At 29.0% G+C, this 22,869-nt stretch overlaps 1 protein-coding gene across 1 annotated transcript; it reads right to left on the bottom strand.

Moving 5' to 3' along the window:
- Nucleotides 1–11,820: 11,820 nt before the first annotated feature.
- On the bottom strand, nucleotides 11,821–13,003 carry LOC125824917 (uncharacterized). Its single transcript, XM_049504261.1, has one exon. It carries the CDS (start codon nucleotides 12,925–12,927, stop codon nucleotides 12,241–12,243), a length of 687 nt encoding a protein of 228 aa, XP_049360218.1. The 5' UTR covers nucleotides 12,928–13,003; the 3' UTR covers nucleotides 11,821–12,240.
- Between the last annotated feature and the right edge of the window lie 9,866 nt (nucleotides 13,004–22,869).

Raw genomic sequence — 22,869 nt, 5'->3', positions numbered from 1 at the left:
AAGTGGCAAGATCGAGGCATTTGAAAAGTTTAAAGTTTTGATCTAGTTTCACTTAAGTAGAATGATAGAGAAATGTAATGTAAATTAATTGAAAGTGGTCGAAGAAAATATTTATATGGGTATCTCTAACCTACACTTTATTTTATTCTTCAAATATAGGGTTTTCTATTTTATCAGACAACCAATTTCAACTTAATTCTCTATTTTACTCTTTAAAAAAGAATTTTTTTTCTCTCTTCTCAATATTATATTATTATATCTATTTCATTTTTGTCTTATTCCATAATATAAATCTCTTTTTTTTCGAATAATCATCCTATATAATTTGATGTAATATAAAATTTAAATATTTTGAATTTTTTTATTTAATATTAAATTATATTTTATTCTAAATTCTAAAGAACAACTAGAAATAATTGAAAAAAGAAATCAACAAGCACAATCGCAATCACAACCATAACTTTTCTAAATCATACACTAATTTCTTTTTCGAATATCGTTAAATCTAGAAACGACCTACTGGATTACTAAATTATTGTTGTGATTTTTAAAATTATTATGGTATGCATTGTATTGTATTGTTATCTTGTATTTAAATTATTATGTTATGTATTATATTTTTAAATTTAAATTTTTATCTTATCATTTAAATTTTGTGCATTCTTCATAGTGAACATCAAATTGTATCACAAAGTGACGAAAATAAAAAAAAATAATTAAAATATTATTAATTCGAGATGAAAGTAGTATATATAAAACAATTTTTAAAAAATATATTATATTACATTTAAAAAGAATTGCAAATATTAGAGATTTAATTAATAGCCTTATATGAAAAATAATATGTTAATTACAAAATAGTAGAAATAATAATATAATATTCAAAAAGTTAAATAGAGAGTATGAATAGTAGTTCTCCAAGGGTAAAATAGAGAGTGATTGGAGAGGGCATTCTCTATTTTACTCTCCAAATATAGAGAATGGAGAGTAAAATAGAATACGGTCGGAGATGGTCTAAGGATACTATACTCCCTCGTTTCATTTCAGTAATGTGAATATTGTATCATGTGTTGAGGTGTTCAATTGAAACAAGTCATAATTTGAGCGTCTAAATAAAATTTATTTGACAAGTTTAAAGATTTGTCGATGTATTATATATAGCCGGAAAAAAACAATATGTTTGGAGATTATATGCTGCTACATAGAGTTCTCTTTTATGTTTATTGGTAATTAGTCGTTAATATTTTTTTAGAATATAAAATAGCAACGCAAGTCAAACTGATTGGATATTTCTTGTTTTAAAAAGAAATTTGAGCTAATTAAGAGGTTTGGACGCCAATCTTGTCAAGGTTTCATGAATACATTTCACCATTTAATTTTGTATTGGTTTGTATTAATTACTAATTTAATTTGTTGAGACAATATAAGTGATCAATATCTATATATAATATAACGAATTTAAGTGTAAAAATATCACCGGAACCCGTGGTCAACCGACAAAATTTGATATATTATTTATATAATATTTAAAATATAGTAAATATTAAATAAAGGAACCCATTATCACAAATGACTGGATGGTTCATTGGTTCTTGTGTTGGTTTTTGATTGAATGGTTGAAGGTTCAATTCCCAGTTAGGACCTCTTTTTAAAAAATAATTAAAAAGCATCATTGTTTGTTATTTTTTAAAACAAAATAATTTAAGAGCTTGAGAGCTCTTAGAACCTCTTATATTTTTTTTTTGAAAATTTATCATTTTCTTTTTATAAAGTGTACTTTTTAAATTTCTTGAGATGCAAAATTGCACATATTATTTTTTATAAATGGTTTCTTTTAATGATTCTTTTTCAATCAATAATTCATATAACAAATGCATTTAATTTTTCTTGTGACATAGTACTCGAGATATATCAAACTTCTCATAATTTTTTCCTTTAATATGGTTTTTTTCCCACAAATCGTATTTAATAGTTAGTTTATGAAAAACCTATAATCTATTATTGCTAAAATAAACGAGGCCCTTGAATTTGGGAGCCTAAAGTGGTTTTCTTAAAGGGGCAGGGGGCCCCTGACAATGGTGCACCCGTCTTTTTAAAATCTTGAATTCGCCTCTGAATATAACTACTTATAGTTGGAAAAATTTGAAGAGTACTTATGAGTTACGACACTAATCATTGGACTAATAAACAGGGGTGGACCCACGTGTTGAGGTTTGGGTGCTCGAGCACCCATTGACCCCGACAAAATTTTTGTATGTGTATATAGAAAATACTAAAAATGTTATATAACGTATTTCTCTGAACCCATTAAACAAAGAGTCCCATGGGTGCACTGGTTCCAAACTTGAATTTTAAAGTTGTTATTGCCTTGCATCTAGGGTTTGAATCCTGGTAAAAGGCTTATCTTTTTGTTCAAAAAAGGCAAACATAAATTCTTCATAGTTTTTAACTTCTTTTTATACCTTTTCACTCCAAAATTTTTGCTTATTTCTTTTATGTTTTTTCACTTTTCTATTTTTTGTATTTCATTTACTAACTAAATTATAAAAATATTAGTAAGCATCTAGATTTTTATTTTTTTTGGCTAGCAACTTTATGTTAAAGGAATTGAGCATCCACGATCATCAGATCCTGAATCCACCACTGTTAATAAATTATTAGAGAAAATAACACAATGCATGACTATTTTCCCCTTAATAAGTGATTAAGAGGAGAGGAAAACGAGATTTAGAAAACTTTATAAAATTAGACTAATATAAGCAGTTAAATATTCTTAAAGTCAAAATCTCTTATTTCGATGCTTGAAAAAAGTATGAATAGTCCGAAAGAAAAAAACACAATTTAGAAAATCATATTTATGAAAATCTTGATGCTTATTAATACTAGGTACAAACTATACTAGAAGAAAAATAATCTATGATCTAATTGATTGACAAAAAAAATAATCAATTAAATCAGTAATTAATATTATACATAAAATCCAATATTTATTTTTATATGTATTTACAATACATCATGATTACCCATGAGTGACGTATACAATATTACTAATTTACTAGGTCCCTTTTTTGTTGTGTTTTTGTTGAAAAAAGGCGTGATAAATTCTTTATACTTTTTTTAGAGTACCTTTTTGTGCTTCAAGACCTCTGGCTAAATGCAGAATTTCTGGAAGAACAAGATGATTATAATCAACTACACAAATAAACTTAATTTAGTCATGATATTATTCGTTCTTGATCTACATCTACACAATTTTAAAATACGTCACTAATAAGTAAAACCTTATTTACTTATATATTCAACATCTCTTTGAGACTTCTTATCTTAAATTGGGGTGTTACAAAACCGACCTCCTAAAATAAATTCTTTTGCAAAATACCAACCCACTTTGACATTTTTCTAGTAGGGTTGGCCGTTGGTGACTATACTACTACTATACTCCATCATTTTTTAACAAGTGGTGTTTTATTTTATTTTTTAGTTTTGTTCTAAAATAAGTGGTGCTTTAGATAATCAAGAAAATATTGATGACGTTTTTTCAATTTTACGCTTTGTTAAATAATATTTTTTTTTACCATAACTAAAACAAAAATACTAAAAAGTTACATCTTTTCAAGAAATTTATTAACGCTGAGTAGTTTCTTAAAAGGTGTGTTTAAGCTAAAAAAAAATATTCCCTCTTTCCTTAATTGCTTGTCTATTTTTGAATTGACACACTTATTTAGAAAATAATTATTGACATAATGAGTTTATCATTTTATCCCTATTAATTATGAAGTGAATGAATTAAAAATTTAAGATTCTCAAGAAGTTCTACATTTTTCAAAGTAATTAACTGAGGGTATAATAGATAAAAGAAAATTGTTCTTTCTTGATTTATCGAAATGACAACTAATTAGGGACAACTAAAATACATAAAATGGGCAAGTAATTAGAGACGGTGGAAGTATCATTTATTAATTAGAAACTGAGGGATCGGAGAAGGAAACACAGAGCTGATTCTAAGAAAAGTATCTAGTGGTAATTAATTGTAAGATTTAATTTAATAACATATTCTTAAGCTAGTTAATTAATTAGTGATGAGTACCCACCCAGCTGCTAGAAACAGCATATTGTAGTAACTTTCTGCTAAAGATATGCTTAAATCAAAAGCAATTTCATTTCACTTACTTCATTGTTCCCTCTTTCATTAGCAAACTTGCAGACATGTTTCTAAAAAAATAAAATTTAATTAGTGGACTGGATATCCTATGGACAACATTGAATATAAATCCCAAGAAATTCTCCTTAAATATGGTTAATAAGCGCTATCAATATATATGACTATATCAAGAAGGTGCTCAATGGGCAAACAAAGTTTCATACTGATGTAGTTATTTAAAAAAAGTTTGTACATATAAGTGTAATGCTAATTAATTTTAATGGTGTGAAACATTTTAAATTAATTTTAAGGAATAAAATGCGGACACAGTTCAAAGCGAATAATATCACGTAATCTTAAGAGTATTTTAAAGTTGTTTTAGTCCAACAATCACTAATAGAGAATGATTTCGAGACGTACTGTATGGAAATGCAGAGAATGATGACATGGGGTTCGATATATTGTGTCTTTATTGGTCTACGGTTTATTTACCATCTTTATCCGTAACTTGAGACTTGTACACATACAAAAAAGGTCAATAGACTTTAGTGATCATAAATATTTGGATGATTAGGGTGCACACAATTAATTTTCAAATAAATTCATAATGTGATGATCAGTCATGTAAAACTTAATTTGAAGAGAAATTTTTAATTGTGCTAACAAAGTCCTACATTGATAGTTTAAAAAGGAAGATACATATTATAAGATGCATACAAATACTTTTTATATTAATTCAAGACGAACAATATCAAATCATATTAAATGTATCTAAGCTTAAAATTTTGAGTTCACTCAAGTAGAAAGATAGAGAGATGCAATGTAAATTGGAAGTATTAAGATAATAAAGACTTTAGGGAGTCATGTATTTTCAGTTTTCTTGAATATATATCCACTTGCAAAATGATAAGAATTATAAGTTAAATGTGTTGGATTTTAATAATTAATGACTAATACAGGCACCACATGACATGAACTAATGACTATTTTATGCATTAGTAAGGTATTGGAGATCATTCTAAGCAAGACCATTTAAGTCATTTGGCTTCCCATTTCCAAATAATATTGGATATTTTTGCTCTCCAGCAAGATCCCCAAAAGATTAAATGCATGGTTGTCAAGTTTTGTTTTTTCTTAATTAAACAAAAATATATTGATTAGTAAAAAGAAATAAAAACATTATTGATTATTCAATCAATCAAATCAATAACATCTTAGTCCCAATTCATCAGTGTGTTCTACTTGGAACTTCATAGAAAGTTAAAATAATTTTCTATAAAATTTAACTAAAGTATCATGTACAACCTTTTTTTACAAAAACTTTGTTGACTTATAAATTTGTCAGTACTTTTCTTGACTCACTTTTATTAGTTCATCTCATTCATAAGCGTCATATATACACAAATATACCCCCTTAAGAATTCAACGTCATTGCTGAGACTAATTTATCCTTCATTCCATCGTACATACACAAAATTGACTAGTCGTTTTCTTTTCTCTCAATTTTTATATTAATTTGATAAATCAATCAAATTAAAGGTAACATAAGATTATGTTTTTTTAAAAAATGTACAAGATTAAAAATAGTAGAAAGAGATATTTATTATTTGAAAGAAAATGAAACATTTAAAATCCAAAGAGATTTTATGATAGGTAAGCTTACACACCATGGTCCAACCTATCATACATGTGATTTACAATGACCAAAATCAAATTAAATGCTCCCTCATCAGAAGCACAAAGAATCTCATACAACTACTGCCCAACGTACAATATTATTTTATTATATAGTTCATGTTTTTTTTTCCTTACTTTAATAGTTATAATTTCAAGTGGTATGATACAAAAAAGGACTATATACTGTATATATATACGGACGATCCATTATCGTACCTTCCATACGAATTAACTAATATAGATGAAAAATAAAAGATGGGCGTTAATATATATATATATATATAACCTGCATTATTGTTTTTTAAGGCATATGCATGTGTCCTCCAAATTCTTGAAATATAGACTATAGACTATATATATTTGTAATAGTTCATCCATAAATGCTATATATGTATATCTCTATTATTGGGAAAAGATATGATAAATCGATTTTTTTTTATATAAGTTGATTTGTTAGTTATGGAGGACTTTTGCTCACTTGGACATACTCATCATATATAGCTTTTGTTTGGTAGTAGTAAATAAATGGATTTTCTTTGTTAGGTTGGAGGTTTGGTCAATGTTCAAACACTAGGATTAATTTAAGGCTTGTTTTCTTATATACCTAAATTTTCTTGGTATTTTGATTAATGATATGTGAATTAAGGCAGGCATCACACACACCTCCACTCTTAATTTGAAACTCAACATCCTTATTGATATAGCAGTTGCACACAAGGTGACTCTTAACATTAAATATAACAATTTAATTTTAATTACTAGTGATATTGTTCGCTTTAGCTCATACTCTCATAGATTTAAAACATGCAATTAATTATAGTCTACGGCTTGCCTAGATTAGTGTTGTAAGTTTTACCAAGTTACGATAAAGAGAAAATATTAGGAAAAATCCTTTTGGTCAGAAAATTTGGCCAGAATGGTAAAATAACATATTTCACACTATGTTATTTTACCTTTTTGAACATTTTTACCTTTTTAATTTTAATATCTTTTAATTAAAAAAATCAGTTTATTTTAAAATACAAAGAATATTATAGACTTTTTAAATTTTTGGCCAAATTCTGGCCACAATTTTTAGCTTTTTAGCATTACCCAAAATATTAACATAATCTTAATACCAACGACATGCAAATGTATAAATATGAGTTAGTAAATAAAATATGGGAAAGCTGTTGGAGCTAGTCTGAATATATCGAAATTCTTTATATTTTTAGTGGATATAAAATAAATAAAATCATTTAATAATTAATAGATAACACAAAATATAATAAATCCAACTCTTTAATTATCCTTTAGTATGTTTGATTCCCAACGTAAAACATTTTTTTTGATAAAAAAAAAAAAACTGCTGCATTGAACTACATATACCAAAAAAAGGCTAGTCAATATACTTTCCCTTTGACACAGATGTTTTAATTATTAGTGTTCTTTTTTATGCTATTTATTTCCTAAATAAATGGCTTTTTATTAAATGATATGGATGTGTGAACTGCTGGGTACGAAGTCCAAAGTGGACCTATTTACGAATCATATAATTGGCTTCTTTTTCAACAATCTTTGTTAGTAGTAAACTAGTAATTGACAAAAATATACCCCACCGAGGCTTTCATCATGTTTTTTTTAAAGGAAGTTTCAATGTGTTCGGATCAATTTGTGTGCGCCTTAAATATATTTGTTATCTCTCACTAGAACATATATCATAATAACTTTATTTATCAATTTTTTTATGATTTCAAAAGTATTTTTTTTAAAAGAAAGGTATATGATTAACAACTTGCTTACTATATACGATATTAAAAGAGGTCAAAAGAAAAAAGAGGTATAATAGTACAACATGAACTTTGTTTTTTTGTGAAGTGGAGCTGTTTATTCCTAGCTACCATGATGTTTCCATAGTTCCATTTTCGTTTTGTTTGCTCATATTTAATGATGGCTACTAATATTTCTTGTTTTTTTTTTATATAGTCATTATTTCTTCGAAATTATTAAAGTTTTTTAAATAAATTTGTTTTAATGATAGCCTAGTATATTAAAAATGTGAAATTAGGCGCTCATGCATCCATTACCATTGTGACATTATTTAAAGAAAAAGGTTGTCTATTTTAACTTGAATCTCCTAAAAAGATATGGAATAATGATAGAATGCATATATGTATTCTTTTATTTTTAATAATCAGTGGTTTAATATTGGAGCCTTCGAGTGAAATAGTTTTTGTTAAAGAACGATTTATCTCAATACTATGACTTCGTGTCGCGAATTAGAATTTAGTCGGAGTGTAATGACCCGAAAAGTCATTTTTAGAAATTTTTACAAAAATTATTGTTTTACCCATCTCGGTAGTTGCCCTGAGTCACTTTTGATCAGTTTGTGAAGTTGGTTGGGAATTTTGAACTATTTGTTTAACTACGATTATTTAGTTGATGGATATTTATTAAATAATTAATTTATTTAGTTGGGGGTTAATGGGTCAAGTCCATAATTTACTTGGTACCCTTTATCACTTGACCCATGTATATAAATAAAATTAGTGAGATTTAACCTTTTTAATTATTTTAGAAAAGAAAAATAAAGAGAATAGGGAGAAACCCTAAGCGGCATCAATGAGCAGCGAGTGCTCTTCCTTCACGTAAGTATTTTGGCTGAGCTTTTATGATTGTTGTTTTATACATAATTTCTAGTGGAAGAGTTTACGCTAAATTGTCCCATTAGTTAACTAATATTTCCCACTAATAATAACATGCATGTGGCGTCAGTGCGACAGTCTTCTTAATGGTCGAAGGAAAAAGAGTGAACACTTAATTGTGTATGCTATTAGAATTGGGTCTTAAGGGGACAAAATGTGAGTGGCAAGTTATTATATATTGATACCAATTGATGAACGAATATAGGTTTGACATTTCTATTGGCTTATGTCGTGTTTTAATGATTATTACTGCAATGTTGGTTGTGAAAGAAAGTAAGAAAATTGAACCAAAGTCAGTGGCGTATGTATTGAAGTTGGGGTAAGAATATGGCTGATTTCTAATGCCTAATCATTGTCCAATGAGACCTAATCATTGGACAATGATGGCCTAATCATTGGACGTGATTGTGGAGCTAATAGTTTAGTGAATTAATGTTTATAGTTGAACATTAGAAATATGTTAATCTGCAAATTGTTTTGAGGCATCACTAATATTTGACACTAGTTAATATCTAGTTATCACATTATGATTCAAGTTTTGATATATTAAGATGTGAAATTGAATATTGGGTATATTATATTATATGAAAACTCTCAGGGTTGTAGTGTTTGGAGAAATTATGACTTAACCTTAGACTTGAAATTTAGGAAATATGAGATTTGACCTATTGGTTGGAATCAAGATTTAGGAACTTGATTATAAATTGAGTGAGTTTTTGGGTCTAGGCTAACCTATAGTAAAATGGGTGTTGCTAGTTTCAAAATCTTATTGTGATTATGTACTTGATTAGATTTGCATTGATTTGGAAGCTTAGCGAAAGGGAAAGGCTCAAGTCCCGGAGTGATTGTTCGATTACTTGAGGCAAGTGGATTTCTAAACCCTTGTTAAGTGTATGGAATTCATGTATTTCCTTGTAATATGTGTTTAGGGTAATGAGGCTTAGTGATGGGTTGACTTGTCCACATTGATTAATTCTAATGATGAGAAAGGGATAATAAAAGGCAATGTGATCAATTGTTTGTGTGATGTGTTGATGATTGTTTGAAAGGCTTGTTGAATCATTGTTGATGTTGTATCCTGATTGTGTTGTTGTGAATTGTACAATGTTATGAAAATGGTCATCTCTTCATTATTTGTGTGAACATGTCATTTGCATTGTTCTGAGACATGGTTGTGACAAGTGTTATGTGCATTGAGAAAGAAAAAGAAAATAAAGAGGATGTACCATTTCGAGGGACGTATCACGCGCCGCGATGGATACTATATTTCGAGGGACGTGTCGCGCGCCGCGACGGATACTATATTTCGAGGGACGTATCGCGCGCCGCGATGGTTACTATTATCGAGGGTCGTATCGCGCGCCGCGATGGATGCATGGACAGATATGTCCCCCATGGGTCCCGGACTGAGAGACAGCGGGTGTGTATCATTAGGTCAGACATGCATCACTATACTTGACATTGCATTTCATTGCATTGCACTTTTTTATTATTGGTGAACTTGATCTTGTGTGTTGCTGATCTTGCGAGTGCCTCTCTATGAAACTTGTGACTGATATATTGGGCTTATTGTTGAAGATATGCAATTGTTAGAGTGTTGTTGTTGAGGATATGAAATTATTGTTGTTGTTAAGGATATGAAATTGTTAGAGTGTTGTGTTGAGCTATGTGCTTTGTAAACTGTAAATTGTTATGTTGGGCTAGTACTAAGCAGGTTGTAGTTGTGGAGGTGGTAATTGATAAATATTGAGCTTGTTCTTGAGTATATATGATTGTTAGAATGTTGTTGTTGAGATATGTGCTTGTAAATTGTGAACTGTTAGGTTGGGCTGGTTTTATACAGATTGTAGTTGTGAAGGTTCAGTTGGGGTGTAAGGAGTACTTGTATTCTATCCCCTTAGCTCGTGTTTAGAGGTTTACTTGCTGAGTACCGTGTGGTTTGGTACTCACCCCTTGCTTCTACAAATTTTTGTAGGTTACGAGCCTGGATTTTTGTGGTACTTGTTATTCTCTTCTTTTCCAAGGCTTCTGGGAGATTTGTGAGGTAGTTGTTTGTCTTATCAGCAATCCTTCTTACTCCTGTTTATGATCTTGTTCTACTCTAGAAACAATGTCATATGAGAATTGTATTTTTCTTTTGATTCAATTGTAATACTTTAGAGGCTTGTACACGTGACAACCAGATTTTGGGGGATATATTTGAGTTTATTATAAAAAAATTCCGCATTTTATTGTAATGGTTGAGTTTTAGGCTGACTTGTCTTGGTGGGTTAAGACGAGTGCCATCATGTCCATTTTTGGGTCGTGACACGGAGCTCGAATACTGAATATCGGTGGAAAACAAAAAAATGATGGAATCTAAGATAGGTAGTTCCAAGTTGTGCTTTTGATCATGCATAAAGCTTCATTTGCACATTGCTAATCTTGGTTATTGGATGCTTTTGTTGCTTAGTGTTTTGTCCTTGTATTGGATGCTATAGAAAATTTTTCTTTCCATCACAAATGGAAATGAAGGAAAAGACATGGAAAAGTACAGTACAAAAGACAAAGTAAATTAAAATTTAGTTAGTGAAACTTTAAGCTTTCACCTTTTTATATATTCTTTAGTACAACCTCAAAGTATCCCAGAAAAGAAAAGGGCATTGTTGTCTTTTAGTTTCCAATTTATGATTCTAATTGACCTAGAAGATAACAACAACACTCCAAAAGTAAAATTGTTCAATTAATTTATTTTTTAGGAAGCACTTTCTCTTTAGTAGACTTTACTCGATGGAAATTTGAATTAATCGATCAGTAAGTTTTGAATATAGATAAAATGATGCATAAAGAAATAAATGTATAACAAAAAGATAGATGCAACATAAAATGGCAACGTTTAAGCAAAATTTGTCTTGATCACAAATGTAAGAATTCATTCATATATATTGATGACAACAAGACATTTTGTATTTTCAATCACTTCTTCTTGGGAATCTCAAACTTTGCTTATACGTAACTAAATTCTTTAGTAAGTTTTATGTGTCCTCTTATGTATCGTTTTGTTGTGCAAAAATGTTCCAAAATTTTATAAATTTCACATGGGCCTTTTGTGGCTTTTACTCAAATTCCATTTAATCATCACATGGAAATACAGAAGGAAGGGATTTTGTTATGACACATAAGACGAATATGTACAGTTCCTTGTACAATTTTTTTTATAAAAAATATAAATAATAAAAGTGTACATTTTTTGAAAACACATTTCAACATGATATTAGAACAGATAAAAGATATTGAATCGGATCTCACACGTACTAGCACACAAACGTACCAAAGAAATAAATAAACATACCCATAATTGTACTAGTATTAATTAATTTTGGACAAACACATTGACTTGTCCTCACGTTGCATTACATAAAATCCACAAATGAAAAATTACAATATGAAAAATAAAATAAAAACCGAAAGCATAGGTTACAATTTCATGAAAATAACTATGCATTAATGAAGACGAAATTGTAACACTTACCTAACCTATATGTAGACAGGGCCAGAGCTACAATATTAGTGGCATGCATATTCTGATAAACTCACTAGCTTTTGCTTAGACCCTGTATTTTGTACTGGGAAATTCATTACTAATTGTGAACCCCATAACTAAAACGAGCAATAGATTCACTTTAGAACTGATAAACTTTAAATCCTGACTTTGCATCTGCTTGTCTGTCGATCTAGGACTTTATTGACTCATGATCACTAGTACTTCCTACTATAATTATTTCTTGATCTTGGAAGATAAACAATGGATTCAGAGACTGTACAAGTTCTTTTGCAAGAAGTATACATGCTAATGAATCCAAATCTATCACTTAAAGTTCTTATTGATGGTACCTTTGAAGAATTTTTCCAAATGTCATCATCATATTGTTGTTGATCATCTTTGGAACACTCCACAAATGCAGCAAAAAATGGATCTTTTCTAAAACTTTTAGCAACATTTTTTCTTGGAGAAAACTCATCAAGAAAACTAGTAATTTTCTTGGATGAATTATTTGGAACATTATTTCCATTTCCACATGGTGGTGGCATTAATGGGAGAAGTTGACCTAGAGTAGTGGTAGTGTTATTTTTCTTGGAAAATATTTGTTTTGGAATTCCAGGAATTTTTTCCCAAGAAAAGGGTACACCTTTTGGGAATTGAAGAGGAGTTGTAGGGCTAATAGGGGAATTATGATCATCAAGAATATCATGGAAAGAGAGTGATGATCCAAAGGAAGAGTTGGAAGAGTGAGATGGAGATGAAGAGAGAGATGATGGAGTACTCCGGCGAGTCGTCGGTGGTGGTGGCCGGAAAAGTGGGGTTGAGAATGTGGTGTCTTGACTTTGATGATCATCAACATCATTTGTTGGAGTTGGAGTTGGAGTAGTAAGAGTAGAAGCCATTGATTCTTGATGAAGGGAGAAAATGAAAAGTGGAAGAGGAAGATATGTTGTTGCCTAGTCTTTGGTATCTTTACTCTCTCCTTGTTATGTATATACTAGTATATATATATTGAGAACCTTTTGTGTTGTGTTTACTATTTTTTTACTTTCTTCATTAAATAATGCTTGTACGTTGAGAAAAATTTGACATTTATTGACTTTCTCGGATCGAGTTAGTCTTGGAGAATCTTAGTAGCTCATTTAGTTGATTGCCTGAATTTTTTCCTTATTGGTGTGAGTTCGATTCTCCACCTTGGAAACCCTTCCCCACTAAAAAAAAAAAAGGGAAATATTAGAGCAAGATTATTCCTCATGATTTTCATTTTTAATGTGGGGTCCCGTATTGAATTGTCTATGCATTAGATGTCCTGTTTTGGATGTGAGGGGTGTAAAGAGTCTCATATTGATCTCTTCAATACGATTTGAACAATTCTCACCTCTTAAACTAATTTTTTAGATTGGTTAAAGCTTAATATTCATTTTTTAACAATTAGTTGTTTTGCACATCAACACAAATAGCCCATTAATCCTATCCACCAAAACATTTTAAGAAGAAATCATCTAGCTTCTTTTTGAATATGTCCTTAAAATATTTTACTTCTTGGTGTGTGTTTAAGTGATTTATTTTTTAATATTTCGTGTAATGATCAATATTTTTCACTCCTAAATTAGATTTTGGTGAATGGGAAATGGAAAAGAGATAGATATTATTAACAAATAAACGATACGACCCCATTGCATTATGACAAGAATAGAAATTAAGAAGGTAGAAACTAGGACCGTTCAAAATCGAATCGAATCGAAAAAAAGGTTATTGGTTTATCAGTAATGGGTTATTGGTTTAGCGGTTCAGATAACAGTTTTGATTTTTTTTGTTATCAGGTTATTTGTTCTTAACGGTTTGAGGTTTTTTCTTAATGGATTAACCAATAAACCGATAGTAAATTAAATAATTATATTTATACCATTTTGTATATAAATTCCTTAACTTAGAGTTTAGTTTCCTACTTTTATTTCTGGCTATCTCAAAATCTTGGTTATTTTACAATGTAAAAGTGTTTCCTTTTGAGCAAGATCCAACTTGTGAACTCATGTACATGATTCATTCGATTTGTCACCTTTTTTTTAAGTGATTTTTATTAATTTATTTTTGTGTCAAATCTTAACGGTTAAACCGATAACCGAACCGATAATGATCAATAACCAATAAACCAATAACTAATAAGCCAACATCTTAATGGTTCTATAATGGTTTAGCATCTCTACAAATCGATAACCAATAAGTCAAATTGATATACTTGAAAACTGAACCGAAACGACCGATACGATAAGGACCTCTTTTTTTTAAAAAAAAGGAAAAAAAATATTATATATTGATAATTTATTTATTTTTCTTTTATATCGTATTCAGATCGATGATCAAAATATATTAGAAAATATATAGCTAAACTTTTTAAAGTTGTATTTACCTAGCTAATTTATTCATATTTTACTCACCTACCAAGATAATTCTAAAAGAGGAATTAAAATGTTTTCTTCCCCACATAATTAATAATTATATTCTAGATCAAGGGCCTACATGTGTACGTAGATGTTCTTCAATTTCTTTTGCTTAATCATTATAAAGTTTTAGCAAGCATTTTGAGTTGCAATTTAGAAGTAATTAACCCCAGAAAAAAGAAAAAAATAATAATTAATCAAATACTTTAAAAATCGAAAAGTTTTTTTTGTGTGTGTTTGTCCCAATAAACATTATATCACGTGTAATTCACAAGTAGAATTTGAAGAGACCGGAGTTTACGCAAACCTATAATTATCTCGAATCAATGATAAACACGCACTTGCAATTATAATTCCAGTATTCTTTCTGATTAATCTAAATTCCAACGAAGCAATGAAGTAGAATCCAGTAAATTAATATAAGTCATGAACTATACTTTTTTTTCTTCTCATTTTGGTACCTATAATTTTTAATTGAGAAGAGTATTATTTTATTACTATAATTTTGGGAAGGGACAGAGAAATGAAGGTATAAAGAATTATTGGACTCCATCTTCCATGGCCTAATTTTTCACCTACCAAATTTTAGTCAGAGTATCATAGTTGTCTCATGAATTATTGAGAGGCTTAAATAATCATTATTCAAATTTCACCAAGCACGGATCTCGACCTACTTTATTCATAATTAATCTAACCCATATGATATACTTCTTCTTTTTTTCTTTCTTGAAAATGAATATTCATAAAAGCTGATTTTATTACATATTATTTAGAGGGGGGTAACAAAACAAGAGATTCTCCTTATAGTTTATGCTCCACGTTTTGCTTAATGTTCATATTTAAGTGGGGGACTTTAATTTTCGATGCTAATTGTTATTAATCCGAGTTCTAATATAGGATACTGATCATCGAGTAGATTTTTTTTTTTTAAATCCTAATAAATTGTTAGAAAAAATAAAAGTTTTGAGAAGCACGTCGGGGCATTCCCTACTTGTTGGAAGTCCAACATGAGTGTGATTAGATGGTACTGCAATTCAATTCTTTATATGATCTTAAACAATTTTTACCTCATTAGTTAGTTGTCTTTTTGTACTGAGTTAAATTCAAAATTTATTTTATTATAATTGATAGTTAGTATTAAAGACAGACTCATACCAATGTTTAATATCTAATGTCAGATCTTCATATTATGTTATCGACACTTTAATTGATTTAATTTATCCAATGTCAAATCTTCATATTATGCTATTCACGCTTTAATCGATAGATTGACCATGTGTAAAGTATAAGAAATCATGAATGACTTTTATTTTGATGTTGAATCAAGTTTATTGTTCATTTTGTTATCTTTTCACGAGTTGAAAACTAATAAATTTATGAACTTATTTTCACAATGTAGTTATAATTGTCCTAGAACTACTAATTAAAAAAGGGAAAATTATATATAATAGCAAACTATTAATTCAAATTAAATGATATAACCATAGTTTGATTTAACTATATCCTATAGCAAATTGTTGTTATTTCGCCTCTTTCCTGGTGAATCTCGCTCGCCACTCTCATTCTCTCCCTCACCTCTCTCGTTTTTATACAAACGCAAATGTATAAAATGCGTTTGTGTTTGTATAAAGCGAGAGAAAATTATATATACAAATATAAATGCATATATTTTCGTCCTATACACTTATGATTATACAAATACGTACGATCTTTCCCTGCCCAGTTTTCTTTTGTCTTTCTCTCTTTCTCGCTTTATACAAACATAGATTATACAATTGATCTTTTGTATATGTATACCAAAGCAGATTATACAACTGCTTTCTTTTGTATATATATAGCGAAATTATACAATTGCTTTCTTTTGTATATGTATAACGATATATACATATTTATGTTTGCTATTGAGCGCAATTATGCAAATTATAGTTATAGCATACAAATATGATTTTTATGTTTGCTATATATGAAAGTTGCTCATCAAAAAACTATAATCCTTATCTTAAAAGAATCGTAATATTGTGCTAAATTACAATAATAATAATAATAATAAAATACTCTGATAGAAACGCCTGGCCACGGGATTGTCTTATAGCAGAGAAAGATTAGGATAAAAAGTTAAAAGGGCCATATATCATATACTTCCTCCCTCCGTCTCTAATTACTTCTCTATTTTTGAATTGACACACCTATTAAGAAAATAATTATTGACATAGTAAATTTACTTTTTTATCCTTGTTAACTATGAAGTAGATGGATTAAAAATTTAAATTTTCAAGAAGTTCAATCTTTTTAAAGTAAATTAATTAAAGATATAATAAAAAAAATTCTTTTTTTTAATTTATCAAAAATAAATAATTAGGGACAACTAATTAGAGACAGAGGAAGTATGTACACTCAATTTGCTAATGCCATGCAAACGCAAAAAACAAAAAAACAAAACTCTAGGTGCTCGTGATCTGAAATGATCCTCTTGGAATTTGTCATGTGATTATGGGACCCTGTGCCCTCGATAAATCGTCGGAATAATAAATCAATGTTGAAGTAGAAAATTAAATTTTATTAAAATATTTTTTCATTTTTCGGAGATGATAAAGTTAATGATATAATAATGGATTCATTTGAACTCATGAATAACTTTGATTCAGGTCATATATATGTATTTAAAAATTCACTATATATATAAGTAAAGGTAATAGAGAATCAAATTGAATTCCATTTTTAGTGAGATAGAAGGGAGTCGAGCAAGATAATTCATGTATCCCAGCTGATATATGCAAATCACATGATCGACTAGATACATGCATCTGAGATACTAGATATATTTTGAAATATAAATACATAGGATGAGAGGCAAGAGAGGGTCAGATACATGTGAATCCACTTAAATACAGTGTATTTGAAACAAATTATACATAATTTTGACCTCATATGTATCTGGAGACGAAATCTGGCGTGAATAATAATTTCAAAAACTCATGAAAAAATACATAATGAAATCCTAAACCAATGAGATCTGCGTTGTTTACGCTTTCTTTTATCCTCTCCATAAAATTCCACATACACGTCTCCATCGAATTTATTTTTGAATGTAGCTCATTTTTCATGTATTTCTACTTTTTGCGTTTCACGTGCATTACGCTCAATTAAATCAACACGAAACAGTCAAAGCGTACACCACATGTTGAGGTTCGTCATCTGATTAAATAATCCAGCAACTAAAAATAGTATATATATATATATACTTTTTATTAATAAAATAATTTGTTTTGTCAAGTTTAAACAGCAAAGTTGTCCCATTCATCGAGAACTAAATCAAAAACCTTATTAAATACAATCATAAAAGTTTTCATTGCTAATTTCAAAAAAACAACTTTCATTTTTTAAGCTAGCAAAAAAAGATACAACAATTAATTATTTTAGTAGACATGAACATTGAGACGATGAGTTAGATATGAGTTACGTAATTGAAGCATTTGTAAGTAAACTATCTAAAATTAATTATGTGATTATATATGTGATAAAGTAGGAAAAGGTTTGGACACTTCGATGTTGTTATTGGCCATGATTTGGGTTTGGAACTTTCATTTTGAAGCTTTCAAGTTCGAAATTTCTTGTTAGCAAAAAGCAAGGGGATTTGAATCGAGCTTGTTGCATCGAACTTGCCTAATACATGATATATCTCATGTGTAGTTTACAAGTTATTGCATAGAAACGGGGTTTTTATCATATGCGCACCTAAAGAATAGCGACTGTGAATTTCTCAGTGCCAAGAACCAATATGAGTTGTGAGTTTTAAGCTTCGAATATGAAAAAAATCTTGGACAAAAATGACTAGTTGGCTCTACTTGGAAAACTGATCATTTACTCGTGTAGCACTTTCTAGTTTTACAAAAACTTTTAAAAAAAAAATAGATGTTTTGTGTTTTTGTGTCATAATCACCATAATTCACGTGCAAAAGGAAGTTGATCCAAGTCTTGAATTTGCTCTAATAAAATTTATATATGTATATTTTATGTATATCATATATAGTATGATGAACTCGTGATCAAGTGTTTTTGTCCCACTCTAGTTTGTTGTCATCATAATCTTGCTATAATTCTGTCTTACATTTTATTATTTACTTGAGTTTTACTCCTCCCAATGCTGATTCACTGTGCCTGTTCAATGTTTTATTTGCTTTTTTGTTGTCTGACATTAACTCATTAACCAAGATTTTCCATCTTGTGAATATAGTTTGATGCATTTTGTAACATACTATATATAGTCTAGAAATTTAAATAAATACCATTTGATAATTGATACCTTCTATGTAATGATTGATATAGTGAATTTATCCCTATTAATTATGAAGAAATGAATTAAAAATTGAAAATTTTCAAGAAATTATACCTTTTTAAAAATTAATTAATTGAGAGAATAATATGTAATTTTTTTTTTGTCTTTTCTCGATTTGTCAAAATAGACGAGTAAAAAGGGACAAAAAAAATAAAATTGGACAAGTAATTAGGTACAGAGAAAATATAAATATATATATCATAAGTTGTATATGGTTAGAGATGACAATGTGCAGTTGGGGAGGGTTGAGCTTAACCCGTAAATTTTTTAACCCGTCCCGCATAACTACTTTTTTCATTTTCAACCCGTCCCGCATAAATAAAAATAAATTCGTTTTTTCATTAAGTTATATTAATTTAATAAATAATAACTTAAATTTTTATTTCTTAGAGGTTAATTGAGGAACATGTAAGAAATTGCATTATTATTTATTGAACCATTTTCATTAACTATCTTGAATATTTTAGTAGCTTTAAGGAAATTATCTTAATAAATAATGTTTTATCACTTTATTCACTCTTATAACATGTAAAAAGTTAAAATTAAGTTTGAGCCCACATTAAATCACATATACCCGCAATCCATCCCGCCCCGCCATGCCCCGCATTAGTTTTTTTAAAGACCGACTTCAACCCGCCTCATATCCCTCCTGCCCCATACAACCTTGAACCCACGCACCCCGCATAGCCTTAAACTTACCCCGTCCTGTATTCGCTCCGCTCCATTGCCATCCTTATATATGGTGTGAAATATTGGATTACATGAGTTTTGTGCCAAAAGAGTGCATTGGCGCCAAACACGTTCGTTGGTTCGCTATATATCTTTATCTTCCTGTGAGTTGTATATTTATAATAATAGAGACATTTACTTTTTTAATTCTAATTGATTAGGTGTATTGTATAATCTCTTTTCAGTAATTTTTCTGAAAACGTGACATTCAAAATTTTAATGCTTCTCTTTGAAGAACTTTTAGAGATGTTTTGTTGGAAAGCATTTTTTTTAAGGGAAAAAAACACATTTACATAAATTGTTGTTCCAAAAAAAGAAATTGTTAATAAATCAAAAGACTTTTTCTTAATTCACCAATTTTTAAAAAATGTCCTTTTTAAGGATTGGTTTTTAATTATTGTACATCAATAAAAGTAGTGCAAACTATATACTCATAGGAGCTTTCTTCACCAACTTCTTTTTCTTTTTTCCTTTTTCCTTCATCTACTTTTTCTTCCTGCAATAAATTATGTGGACGCTATAAAAATTGGAAAAAAAGAAGAGATATATGTGGAAAATTAAATACTCATTACTTTAATTTAGCTATGGTTAAAATTGAGTGGATAGTGTGTTTCATTGAATTTGTATTGTATATCTTATGATTTGTTTTAATTTGAATTTTTTTGAAGAATTATCATTATTAAGTTTGAATAATAATTAATATTCTACCAACTTAGTCTTGTTATTTTTTAAATACTTGGGTTTAATTTGATCATGGAGGATCGAAGATTGCTATATTAGAAGATTAGATATCAAATTAGAAGCAAACACATATATGTTGATGAGATTTCCATACAACAAGTTATGATCATCTATCAAAATTTGACCAAATCCTGATAATTCCACATATACATGATTAGTTATTAAATTTTGGCTCTCCATAAATATTTGATTGTATCACCGCTATTTATAAAAATACTATTTTTGTCTGTCAATCAAATATTTTAGCGTTCTCCTAAGGTTTTGATGCCGAATTCTCCATCATATAGTAATACCACCAAATCAACACCACCATTTACTCTACTTCCACCTTTAATATCAAAATGAATTTTAACGTCAAATCAATTTAATTTAACTTTAAGGGTGTGTTTGGTATGAAGGAAAATGTCTTCTTGGAAAACAAGTGGATTTCTAACTTATTTTCTCATGTTTGGTTGGTGAGTAGAAAATATTATTTGGATTTTTTTTTAATGTTTGATTGGTGAATGAAAAATATTTTTCAGAAAATATCTTTTATTTTTAGTGTGAGACTAAGATAATTTTTAGGAAAATAATTTATGATCCGAAAATTAACCCCGATAATTGATCTAGGACCCGACCTCGACACCCAAACTAGGACAAGACCCGATGACCGTTTCAAAATCCGACCCTGAAATTTGATCCAAGAAATTCTTTTTCAAAAACAATTTTTTTTAAAAAAATAAAATTGTCAGGGTCGGGGGGGGGGGTAGGGGGTAGGGGGGATGGCATAAAAAAATGATTTTTTAAAAAATTTGAAATATTTTTCAATATTTTTTTATGGGGGTGGCACGAGGGTGGGGGTAGGAGGTAGGGATGGGATTTGCATAATTTTTTATTTTTTTTAGTTTGAAATATTTTTCCAAAAACAAGTATTTCTTAATTTTTTTTGTTTGACGAGAATGGCCTGGGTGGGGAGTGGGGCGTAAAAATAATTTTTTTTTTAAATTTGAAATATTGTCCAAAAATAATTTTTTAAAACAATAAATTGACGGGGATGGCTTGAGTGGGTGGTGGGGGGGGGGGAGGGGGAGGGGTGGAGGTGGCGTAAAAAATGATTTTTTTTAAAAAATTTGAAATATTTCCTAATAATAATTTTTTTTTAAAAAAATTGACGGGGTGGCGGGGGAGGGGGTTGCCTGGGTGGGGGTAGCCTGGGGGGGGGAGTGTCTTAAAATATAAAAAATGAAATCGATTTTGAAATATTTTTCAAAAGAAATTTTTTTGGGGGTAGGGAGCAGGGGTTGCGTAAAAATCTTAAAATTTGAAACATTTTTCAAAAATAGTTTTTAATTTTTTTTTTGGTGTTTGAAGGGGGGGGGGGGGGGGGGTGCTGGTTTGGTGGTAGGGATAAAAGTATGTTTGAAATTTAGAAAATAAGAAAATTTAAAAATTTTATTTATTTTAATAGGGAGGATTGGGTACGGAGTATGGGTAGAGTAAGATTTTTTTTTTTTAAAGATGAAGTAGAGTTTTGGAAAATGTTTTCCTTAATTTTGGAAGGGAAGCATTTTCCTTAAATTTGAGGAAAATGAGTTGATTAACATTTGAAACAACCAAACATGAGAAAATTGAAAAACATTTTTTCAAAAAATATTTTCCTCCATACCAAACACACCCTAATACGCCTTGAATTTTATTTTATATATGAACTCTTCAATGAACCTACTCAAAAAATAATCACTTAAATATTTTAGCTTTTGAATTGGAGTTTTAAATAAAACTTTAATGATATTTTGATTTTTAAATTTTTTTTTTTTGGATTTTTGAATTGGAGTTTTAAATAAAATTTCAATGGTATTTAAAAAATAATAATTCTTTAACTAATCATCAAATCACAGTTAGACTGGATTTTTCATAGAAAAATCTAGATATATTTGGTATCAAATAGTGAATTTAATGATTTTTTTCGTTTTAATATAAGGGAGTTGAATGTTATATTAAATGGATTATTTTACGTAAATGTACAAACAACAACGAAAAAAAATAAAAAATAATAATTATATATATATTCGACAATACCATACACGTAAATTATTTTAAGTGAATAATAAATCAAAAGACTTGAAACATTGAGAGGAGCTCATATATAGAATTGAGGCTGTTTAGAAGAGATTTGAGTTGGTTAATGAAAATAACATCAACTCGTTGAGGAAAATGAATTGCTGTAATGTATACATATTGTATATGAAAGTATATACATCTATGATACATAGTTATACATCAAATATACATATTATACACTATTTATACAATCTATACATTACAGATACATGCGACTACTTTGGTTGAATTTTTTTTTGTCACCTGTACAATTATGTAAAAAGCCCAATGTCAAATGACTGTGTGTGTGAGATATATATCAAAAATGTATATACATACGTTAGTCTAAGAACCTGTTTGGCTTAACTTAAAAAATAGATTTTTTAAAAGTCAAACTTAAGTAACTTATAAGTTAAAAATTAGTACTTTAATTTATTTTAAACTTTGCCAAATATTTTCAAAAACTAAAATATAGATTTGACAAATTTTTAAGCCAGTCTAGACTCTAATTAACATCT

Source organism: Solanum verrucosum, unplaced genomic scaffold (genome assembly GCF_900185275.1).
Source record: "Solanum verrucosum unplaced genomic scaffold, falcon-dt-bn FXZP01000086.1, whole genome shotgun sequence".
NCBI lineage: Eukaryota > Viridiplantae > Streptophyta > Magnoliopsida > Solanales > Solanaceae > Solanum > Solanum verrucosum.
This window is presented reverse-complemented; position numbering and strand designations above follow the sequence as displayed.

Coding starts and splice junctions, on each gene's coding strand:
- LOC125824917 (XM_049504261.1), bottom strand. CDS start 12,927: ATGGCTTCTACTCTTACTACTCCAACTCCAACTCCAACAAATGATGTT.